Source organism: Electrona antarctica (assembly GCF_951216825.1).
Source record: "Electrona antarctica genome assembly, contig: scaffold_303, whole genome shotgun sequence".
Classification (NCBI taxonomy): Eukaryota; Metazoa; Chordata; class Actinopteri; order Myctophiformes; family Myctophidae; genus Electrona; species Electrona antarctica.
The window spans coordinates 154,460-165,000 of NW_027637857.1; the positions used below are offsets into that span (position 1 = coordinate 154,460).

Consider the following 10,541-nt stretch of genomic DNA (forward strand, 5'->3'; position numbering starts at 1 on the left):
TTGACAAACCAATGAACACTGTAACCTGCATTCCATTGTTCATCACCTATACTTGGCAAACACACGGCAGCAGAGGATGCAGTACCTTTAGAATTGATGATGGTTCCAAACCATCATTTAGATGGGAACCCCCTTGAACTCCCTCAAGGACCCCTGGGGGTCCCCGGACCCCACTTTTGGAACCACTGTTCTAAATCCTAGTTTCTATGTTATTGGTTCTCAAACCTTTTCATGTCAAGGACCCCCCAAATTATATGAATTTGGGCCGCGGACACCCATCTCAAAATATTTTGTTCCAGGGACCCCCAGAAGCAAAGATTTGAGTTAAAAATGTTCACTTTAAAAAATATATATATATTCAAAGATTTGCACAAATGTTCCAGATTCAAAAATAGCAGATCTACAAGCTCATAGCATGGCACAACGTGACGTGCTATGAGCTTGTATATCTGCTATTTTTGAATAGCCAAAGTATAAAATAATGGTTAAAGGGTTTAAAATCTAAAATGACACGGATGCTTTTCCTGGTTTTAATGGGTTTAAACAAGGCATAATAAACCTTGTGTGGGAGACATAGACTGTCCCAATTATTATGAATGCTGTCGTTTGTTCTAAGACAACAACAGCAACACAACAATCACACCCACCTATTGTCCTGGACTGGCATTCTCCCATTTGGGTCATGCTACCTCTAGGGACCAGATCCTACCACACAACACTTTCCTGCATAAAACAAGCGACAGACCATACGTTTAACTTGCTGTGGATCTGTAGATGATATGCTAGCCAGTAAAACAGTCAAAAGAATTTAAAAAATAAAAGACCCACTGAGATAGATAAATTATGGCTTGTCATAGTTGTCACTGCTGTAGTTAGTTTGTCACACAAACAAACTGAATGCGCCCGTTAAAGATTATTTTAGTTGAGATAACAAATTTCAATGGGTACTTGGGTAGCAGCCTCAAAAGAGAAACAAAAACAGTGTGTGTTGACTAGAATTTGTCATCTATGTACCAGCAGAGTACACTGACATTTCATAACATACGGTACATACATATAAAGTATGTTTATTTTACATGTCTCTAAATAAATCCAGCCTTGCCCTCATTGCGTACAGTACTTTGATAATTGTTTTGTTCAAATGACTCTTCCACACTTCCTAGATCTTCATTTGATTCTCTGATGACCATACAACATAATCCATTAATTAATTAATCACACACCATCTCAAATTACAGTGTTGGCTTTACACCGTTATGAAAATTAAGTTCTTACAATTATTTTTGGCAACAATTCAAAATGAATGTCCTCTCTAGCGAAACATCCACGTGAACCAGTGCCTAAATTCAACAGACTAAAGCCTGATTCATACTTGGTTGCACGACGGTGTCGCATGTCGAGGACAGCCGACATACAAGGTCTGCTAATGAAGGCCTGCTATTCTCGGCCGTTCCCTGCCATTCCCAGCCGTTCTCTGCACACGACAGCGCATGAATTAGGCCTTAGTTAAAACGTCAAAACATTTTGAAGATGGATCACATCCTATACATAGGGTTCACCACATAGGCCTACTGAATGGAATCGTTGAACAATCCCACAGTAGCTTTTCTCTTACAGCTGGGAATGTCAACACGCTCTGGTCTGGGCTGATTCATCCGCAGTAGGCACTTTTTCACCTTTTCTTCACAGGGATTTTCCTCCTGGACCTGAAAGACCGCCGGACGGACCCCTCGAGAGGAGATCATTAGAGTGATCATCCCAATTCAGGATAGCAATTTGATTGCTAGACCTTCCGAGTAAAGGGAAATGTTGCTGACGTGTTCTGCAATGTTAAATTCATGAGGTATTCCAGTTCAGGCATGGGGCTTATTATTCGTCCTTTGGAACATGAATTTCTTTCCACAACCTCTTGTCACGAGTTGTGCCGCCGACGCCCCGCTCACACAGTTCCACCAGATTCAACCCCATTCAGACAACTCGCTAGCTTAGAACGACGTGCTGACGGACATCAATCGCTTTTCCATCTGTCAAACGTCACAACACATCTACCATGTCTGGTCTGAATGGCAACTCCAATTTGAATATCCCACAGAGAGACCTCCTTTCTGCCTCCTTTTGCCATGGCATTTGGTGCGTTACTCTGGCTCTCCTACTAGAGGGCAGTGTCGTACACCTCCTGCTGTAGAATGCGAGTGGGGCCTGCAGAGGGGGCCAGCATGGAGGTGTGGTTGTGCTGATGGAGCATGGGAGCAGCAGGAGGGTGCGGGTGGTCCCACACCAGGTCTCTAATGGAAGGGGGAGTGGACGGCACCGGGGGACCCAAGACCACAGGGGTCTGGCCTCTCAGCTGCTCCCGGACATCCTGCTCCAGACTCGGGGGCACAATCAGTTGATCCTCTGGGTCCTGCTGGGCCGGGGCAGTGAAGTAGCCCGACTTCTTTTTGGGAGCCTCCAGGGCCACCTCGATGGCGTTATGGCTGTCCTGAGGGTAGGGTTGTCATCATGATGACAGTTTAGTTGACCATCAAATGTTTATCTGTCCCTAAATAATCCATTGATGCGAGTAACAATTTAAGTGTTTTTGGCATCAAAATACAGTATAAAAAATACATATATAGTTGAAAATGTCTTTTCAGTTTGCCTAGTAACAGAAAATTACTTTTCTGTTTGATCATTTAATACTTCCAAAGTTTTCAAAAATGGCGGAAATAGATGATCTAAATTATAAGCACATGATGCGATGCATTTCTCCACAGACTAATTTATACAGATGAAATGGAAACAAGTCTGTCATCCCAAATAATTTGCGATGAGGAGATCATGTGATCGAAAGTACCCTACTTTTACTTAAGTAAAATGGTGAGGAATTTCCAATTTCCAATACTTCTACTCCACTACATCACAGAGGCAAATATTGTACTTTTACATTCATTTGAAAACTATTTTTTATTAAAAAGAATATTATTATAATTATTTCAATAACTAGATTATTATTATAAAACATATATTAATTAAACACTTCAGCTCTATACATTTCGGCCATTTGAAAATAGCCGATCTACAAACTCACAGTGAGTGAGCTTCTAGATCTGCTATTTTCAAAATATTTGTATACATTTGAAAACTTGAAATGGGACATTCTGCATAGTGAGCATACTTTCGTACTTTTAATAAAGTACATTTTGAATTCCGAACTTTTACTTGTAACGGAGCAGTTCTACATTGCAGTATTGATACTTTTACTTAAGCAAAACATTTGAGTACTTTCCCCCACACCACTGGGTAATTGTGACAGGGCTACCTGAGGGGCAACCACGGAGCCGTTGGACAGCTTCTTGCCAAAGAGGCTGGACGTGGACGGTGACTTCTTCAGGTCCGACATCTCTCGGCCGCAGACGGCCAGGAGGCAGCCGTTGGTCGCAGACACCACCACGCTGGTCTGCCTGCGCGTCTTACCGTTGGGATAGTCACAACCCCGCTGCTCCATGTCAACGTCTTTGGGGTTCACGGCGGGGGGCCCAGACCGCAGCTGGAACGCACAGCAATGGATGTCAACCTAGATAGATAAAGACAGACAGACAGACAGACAGACCTTTATCGATCCCGCAGGGGAAATTCAGTGGCCAGCAGTTAACTTAAAGCATCCAATTTTTGATGCCGGTTAAAACGCCATCAACAATGAACGATAGCATACGACAGCACACCCTTTACAGTAACCTGCACTACGCAAAAACAAGACACACCCAATCACAGTAATTACAGTATCCCACGCTATGCTTAAACAAATGACACGTAGGTTGCGGAGTTAATTCAGTCAGTCACACTCGAGGGGGTTCATGCCGTGCTCAAAGGCGCATTCTATACTCAAGGGGTTAACATGCTGAATTTCTATGTGGGTGTATCAGTGTTTCCACTCCTAAGCGCAAAACGGTCGACAGCCGCGCACGTCTTAAGCTGTGCGCAGCTTATTTTAAAAACCTGGAAAACCCGGAAAAAGAAGCTGCACACAGCCGAGAACGTGCACGGCTCTTTAGTAAGTCTGGCAGCACCTTATAAGTGTGTGCAAGTCCCACACGTCATTCGCTGATGCGGCAGTCAGCTGACCAATTGGGCGGGCTACTTAAGCTCACTAGTCTGCATGCTCTTCCTGCCTTCCTTCTGCTATGGTTCCCGGTTGTTATGTGATGTTTGCTCCCAGCACCACCGGTGGGCTCTGTTATTTATGCTCCCCATGGGGGATAATGTTTTATGTTGGTGCTTAATCGTGCCGAGCAGGGAGAAAATGCAGCAGAGCCGAACGCCAAGATAAATATCATATGCACACTTGTATTCTCATTCCATAATAAATATTGGTTAAATCTATTCCGTGAGTTGTCTGACTGAACTAGTGTCGTAACGAGATCAACAGAATACTCTGGGATCAGTCCAGTGTCCAACAGTACCTCCACCTCTAGCTTGCTGCCGTTGGAGATCACACCTTCAAGTGGTAATTCGTCGTCGCTGTCCAGCCCGTTGTCAGAGTGGTTACTGGAGAAGGTGGCACTGGAGGGCTGCCGCTGGAACAAGACGGGGTGAGGCCCCCCCGCCCCGGCCGAGCCGGGCACCATGACGCCAGACAGCGTGGTGGTGGCAGCGGGATGCAGGCTGCAGCGTCTCTCTGGGCGGTGCACGGGGCCTGGGGAGGCAGGGTTACTATCATACACTGGTTAAAGAAGGAGCATGTCACCCATTTTAACCCATTTAGGCCTGACGTCGAAATAAAAAAAAAACGTTCGCTCTGAAAGAATATATACCTATTCAAAGATTTGTGCCGCATTTTTACGATTTTTCAAAAATAGCAGACCTACAAGTTCATAGCGCGCCACTCGGTGGCGCGCTATGAGCTTGTAGATCTGCTATTTTTTAATAGCTAAAGCATAAAACTAATTAAAAAACGAACTATAAACACTAACTGAAATTGAAAAACAAAAAAAGTGAAAACTAAATACAAAATTACACTTGTGTGAAGTGAGGGGCGCTCTTGCCATCATATATCATCATACATCACATTCCGTGCTCAGCCAATCAAATCATCATATTCCGTGCTACAAACACACACACACACAAAGCTGTGCATAGGAAAAAAAGTAAAACAACGTTCAAAAAAACGGATTCTAAACTTTACTAACCTTGTGAGGAGGTTTGCTCATCGGAGGCAGTGGAACCTGCTTCGCTGCCCACCTCGGAGGCCGACGTCTCGCTGTTGAACTCGGACACGACGACGGCGGTGCTGCACGAGGGAGTGACTGGCTCGGCAGTGGCGGGGCCGAGAATCATCACGGCGGCCGGTAAGGCGGTGGTGGGGCACGCCGTGGTCGCCCCCCCTCCTCGGGGCTCAGTGCCGGCGGCAGAGAGCGGCGGCTCACAGGTGCAGCTGTCCTCGCCGATGTGCAGAGACACCACCACGGCGCCGATGTTGTCCTTGCAGCCGTAGCTCTGGGCCAGGGAGCAGAGCTTCTTGGCGGCGGCGCGCGGGTCGCGCACGGTCTGAACGGTACGCACGGCCTCGTGGTAGGAGACCCTCTGGAACAGCGCCCGGTTGCCCAGGATCAGGAACTGGTCTTGGGGACAGAGGGGCTCGGTGTGCACCCAGGGCTTGGGCAGCACCCACGGAGAGAGATAAGAGCAGCCCAGCAGGCGCGAGCAACACGTCACTCCGCTCACCTTGTTGTCCTGCAAACATTAAGAACAGAGATGAACATGTAAACATGAGTAGAACACAGTCTAGTACATGTAGGGTTTCATCCTGAAGTGTTGCATCTGGAAAAGTATAAAGAGTTTCCAACCAGTCAATATTTTCATAATGTCTCAAGAAGACGTGTGATTTTTCTATCCTCAAAAAACATTTATAGGCAACTTATTAGTCAGAATCAGAATCAATCTTTATTGTCACATCACATTACAAGTAAGGTGGGTGAAAAACTTGGTTGTGCCTAAAGGCTCCTCATTGCAGTGAAGATAGAGAAAAGAGAGGAGCATAAAGTGCAAAACTCATAATATTATGAGTGTATTATGAGTTGAGCCTTGATGAGATTACTAAACTCTTGTAATGAAGCTGGCTGGTTATGTATAGTCATTCGGTACACTGTAAAAATCACTACACAACTTCTAATTAGAATCAATATCTTACAAATGGTGCAATGCCGTGGTCAGAGGTCAGGAAAGTGTGCTATTGATTGGCACAGAGTTGTAATAGCTGATCTACAAGTTGCATCGCGATGCGCTGTGAGCTTGTAGATGAGCTATCTTCACTATTTTTGAAATTTGCAATAACTAGTACCTCTGTGATGATGGCTTTGGCTAGTTTAACCCTCTCCATCTCCTCGGCACTGCTCTCCAGGCTGAGGACCTTAGAGAGGACTAGAGGCTGGCCGCCTCGGCACAGCACTGCCTGGCAGGTGCCCACGTTAGCCACGGTCAGGCTGAACACGCCTCCTGGCTCCCCTAAAGGCTCGTGGTGGATGTAACACAGCAGGGCAGAGGCTCCCAGCTTCTGCCCAGCCATGCCTAGTTTCCTGTACCATACAAACACACACACACACACACACACACACACACACAAGCTTCAGAGCCCTAAAGCAGCTGTTCGCAACCTATAAATCAACACAGCAGCGGCAGCACAATGATCCGTTTGTTAATTGCAAACACTGTTGATGTACTGATGGCAAATATCGTCTAAATAGTTTTTCAATTCAAATTTACGCAATATATTAGATTGACACAATAGATATGTATTTTGCCTCAGGCCATTTTCACCGTATATTGAAAATAGCAGATTTACAAGCTCACAACATGTCACATTGCGACACGTAAGCTTGTAGATGGTCTATTTTCAAATAGCCAAATACTAAAATAGGTTTAAGTTTAAGATTTAAACACTGTTCCTTATTTTGCTGTGGATGCCCTGAAACCCGGGTCCCCGGAGCCTACTCTGAGAACCAGTGTATTTATTAGATAATCCAACCTGTGTGAGGTGAGAAAGGTATTGCACATGTACACGCTGTCCACACTGGAGTGCTGTAATTCCTCGGATAGCACATCTCCCATGGTGCACTGCAGTAGTCGAGGCACTTCCTCATTGCGGTCACCGTCAAAGATGCCATAAGCTGCCTCTACGCCGCTGTCCCCAAAACGATCCACTACCAGCACAGACACAACCTGTCCACAACACAGCACACACACATTAACACATACATGAACAACTCTGAGGCAAATATTGTACTTTTTACTCCACTACAATTATTTGACAGCTTTAGTTACAACTTACAAGTGACTTTGGAGATTTAGATTATTCATACAAAACATACTTTAACCCATTTAGGCCTGACCTCAAAATTTAAAAAAAAATCTTCTAAATCCTCCAGTTTTCTGAAATAAATATTTTCACGATTTTTCAAAAATAGCAGACCTACAAGCTCGTAGCGCGGCAATCGGTGCCGCGCTACGAGCTTGTAGGTCTGCTATTTTAGACAGACAGACAGACAGACAGTGGCCCCCAAAAATAGCAGACCTACAAGCTCGTAGCGCGGCAATCGGTGCCGCGCTACCGAGCTTGTAGATCTGCTATTTTAGACAGAGATTATATCAATGAACCCTGAGGATGTACAGTAGGCTGTATACTTGTCCTTAATGTAGATGCAGTAATGCTCCTATCTGGTCACCAGAGGCCAGTCTATGGACGGATACTATCATGTTCTCCCTAGTACTATTCAGCATTGGTGTTATGTTAAGGGCCATTCACACTGTGTACTTTAACTACAACTATAATGTCTATAACAAGAGACGTTTTCACGTTTAAAATGTAATTTATAAAAGCTGACTGAATACAATTGTTTAGAATGTATACCAGTGCTTCTGAATTCGGGGTCCGGTGACCCCCAGGGGCCCTTGGGGGTTGTCCAGGGGGTCCCCAGTAAACGTAGGTAATGCAACATCACAATGGTTTGAACACGACTAGACAGCAGCGCAGTCTGTTTTCACGTTTAAAGTGACATTTATAAAAGCTAACTGAGCATAAATGCTTAGAATGTATGCCAGTGCTTCTCAATTTGGGGTCCGGTGACCCCCAGGGGCCCTTGGGGGTTGTCCAGGGGGTCCCCAGTAAACGTAGGTAATGCATCATCACAATGGTTTGAACACGACTAGACAGCAGCGCAGTCTGTTTTCACGTTTAAAGTGACATTTATAAAAGCTAACTGAGCATAAATGCTTAGAATGTATGCCAGTGCTTCTCAATTCGGGGTCCGGTGACCCCCAGGGGCCCTTGGGGGTTTTCCAGGGGGTCCCCAGTAAACGTAGGTAATGCAACATCACAATGGTTTGAACACACAGCAGCGCAGTCTGTTTTCACGTTTAAAATGACATTTATAAAAGCTAACTGAGCATAAATGCTTAGAATGCATGCCAGTGCGTCTCAATTCGGGGTCCGGTGACCCCCAGGGGCCCTTGGGGGATTTCCAGGGGGTCCCCAGTAAACGTAGGTAATGCAACATCACAATGGTTTGCACATGACTAGACAGCAACGCAGTCTGTTTTCACGTTTAAAATGACATTTATAAAAGCTGACTGAATACAAATGTTTAGAATGTATACCAGTGCTTCTCAATTCGGGGTCCGTGGACCCCCTGGGGCCCTTGGGGGATTTCCAGGGGGTCCCCAGTAAACGTAGGTAATGCAACATCACAATGGTTTGAACACGACTAGACAGCAGTGCAGTCTGTTTTCACGTTTAAAGTGACATTTATGAAAGCTAACTGAGCATAAATGCTTAGAATGTATGCCAGTGCTTCTCAATTCGGGGTCCGGTGACCCCCAGGGGCCATTGGAGGTTGTCCAGGGGGTCACCAGTAAACGTAGGTAATGCAACATCACAATGGTTTGAACACGACTAGACAGCAGCGCAGTCTGTTTTCACGTTTAAAGTGACATTTATAAAAGCTAACTGAGCATAAATGCTTAGAATGTATGCCAGTGCTTCTCAATTCGGGGTCCGGTGACCCCCAGGGGCCCTTGGGGGTTGTCCAGGGGGTCCCCAGTAAAAGTAGTTTAATGCGGCATCACAGTGGTTTGAAGCACACGACCAGACAGCAGCACGCAACAGTCTGTTTTCACGTTTAAAATTACATTTATAAAAGCTGACTGAATACAAATGTTTAGAATGTATACCAGTGCTTCTCAATTCAGGGTCCGTGGACCACCAGGGGCCCTTGTGGGATTTCCAGGGGGTCCCCAGTAAACGTTTAAAACACCAAAAGGGGACCTTGCAACAGGTGTGTAGTTGCTAATAAAATGTCTTGACACACATACGCGCGGCGTATGGGGCGGCTGTGGCTCAGGCGGTAGAGCAGGTCGTCCAATGATCCATGGGTCGGCGGTTGGAATCCCGGCTCCTCCTGTCTACATGTCGAAGTGTCCTTGGGCAAGACACGGAACCCCAAATTGCTCCCGATGTGCTGGTTGGTACCTTGCATGGCTTCCGCCGAAATCGGTGTATGAATGGGTGAATGTAATGCACAATCTATGTAAAGCGCCTTGGATAAAGGCGCTATATAAATGCACCATTTACACGCGCGCACACACACACATGTGCGCGTGCGCGCACACACACACATGTGCGCGTGCGCGCACACACACACACACACACACACACACACACACGCACCTCAAAGATTTGAGCCGCATTTTCACGATTTTTCAAAAATAGCAGACCTACAAGCTGCTCTCTGGGGAAATAAAGAACGGAGGTGACTTCATGCAGTGTTGTGTTTTTGGCAGCAAACTCATTTCAGTCCCTTGAATAGTTTTCATTTAGTCACATTTTAGTCACCTGGAATGTTTGAGTGTTTTAATGTGTTGTAGGCAATGCCTCTGTGTGTGTGTGGTGCTGTCATATTATATGTGTAACTCCTCCGAGCACAGACAGACACAAGTGGTTTCCTTGAAACTGATTTATTTGAAGACTTGTGGATCCTCCAAATTCACCGTGAAAACTATAAACAATACAATAAAACAAGCACATTACAATTAACATAAATACGACATGACATGCACAGCATGTAGATGCAAACATTTTACCAAAGTAAAATACAGACAACAAATACCTTGTTGGCTGCGTGCAAATAACAAAGAAGGGAATCTCTTCAGTCTTAGGTCCTTATAACCTTTCTTGTAACTTAGTCTCTTTGTGTGACCAGTGCAAACGGAGCTGCTGCACCCTGCTGCTGCTTGCTGCTTGTGGCTTGATTGCTTACACAAAAAACCTGTGTACCCAATTTATATGAGCAGACCAAACGAGACACGGAACATGACTTTGACTCTTCAAAATAAAAGCATTACAACAACTTGACACAAATACATGAAATAATGTTTTAAACGTAAATGTGACTTAATTATGAACTTCTTCATTATGAACTTGGAGCTTTTAGGAATAAAGCAAACTATATCACCTATAGTGGCAACAGTTACAATATGAATGTGTTTAAATGCCAGTGTAGCTGGTTCAC

General features: G+C 45.1%; 1 protein-coding gene across 1 annotated transcript; it reads right to left on the bottom strand.

Annotated features, from left to right (window-relative positions):
- Positions 1-756: 756 nt before the first annotated feature.
- On the bottom strand, positions 757-9,509 carry LOC306918610 (PH domain leucine-rich repeat-containing protein phosphatase 2-like; the record flags this gene model as incomplete). The annotated part of the gene is made up of 7 exons (XM_079531502.1): positions 757-2,482; positions 3,302-3,556; positions 4,443-4,675; positions 5,169-5,712; positions 6,320-6,554; positions 7,004-7,197; positions 9,342-9,509. 7 exons carry the CDS (start codon positions 9,507-9,509, stop codon positions 2,153-2,155), a joined length of 1,959 nt encoding a protein of 652 aa, XP_079387628.1. The 3' UTR covers positions 757-2,152.
- Between the last annotated feature and the right edge of the window lie 1,032 nt (positions 9,510-10,541).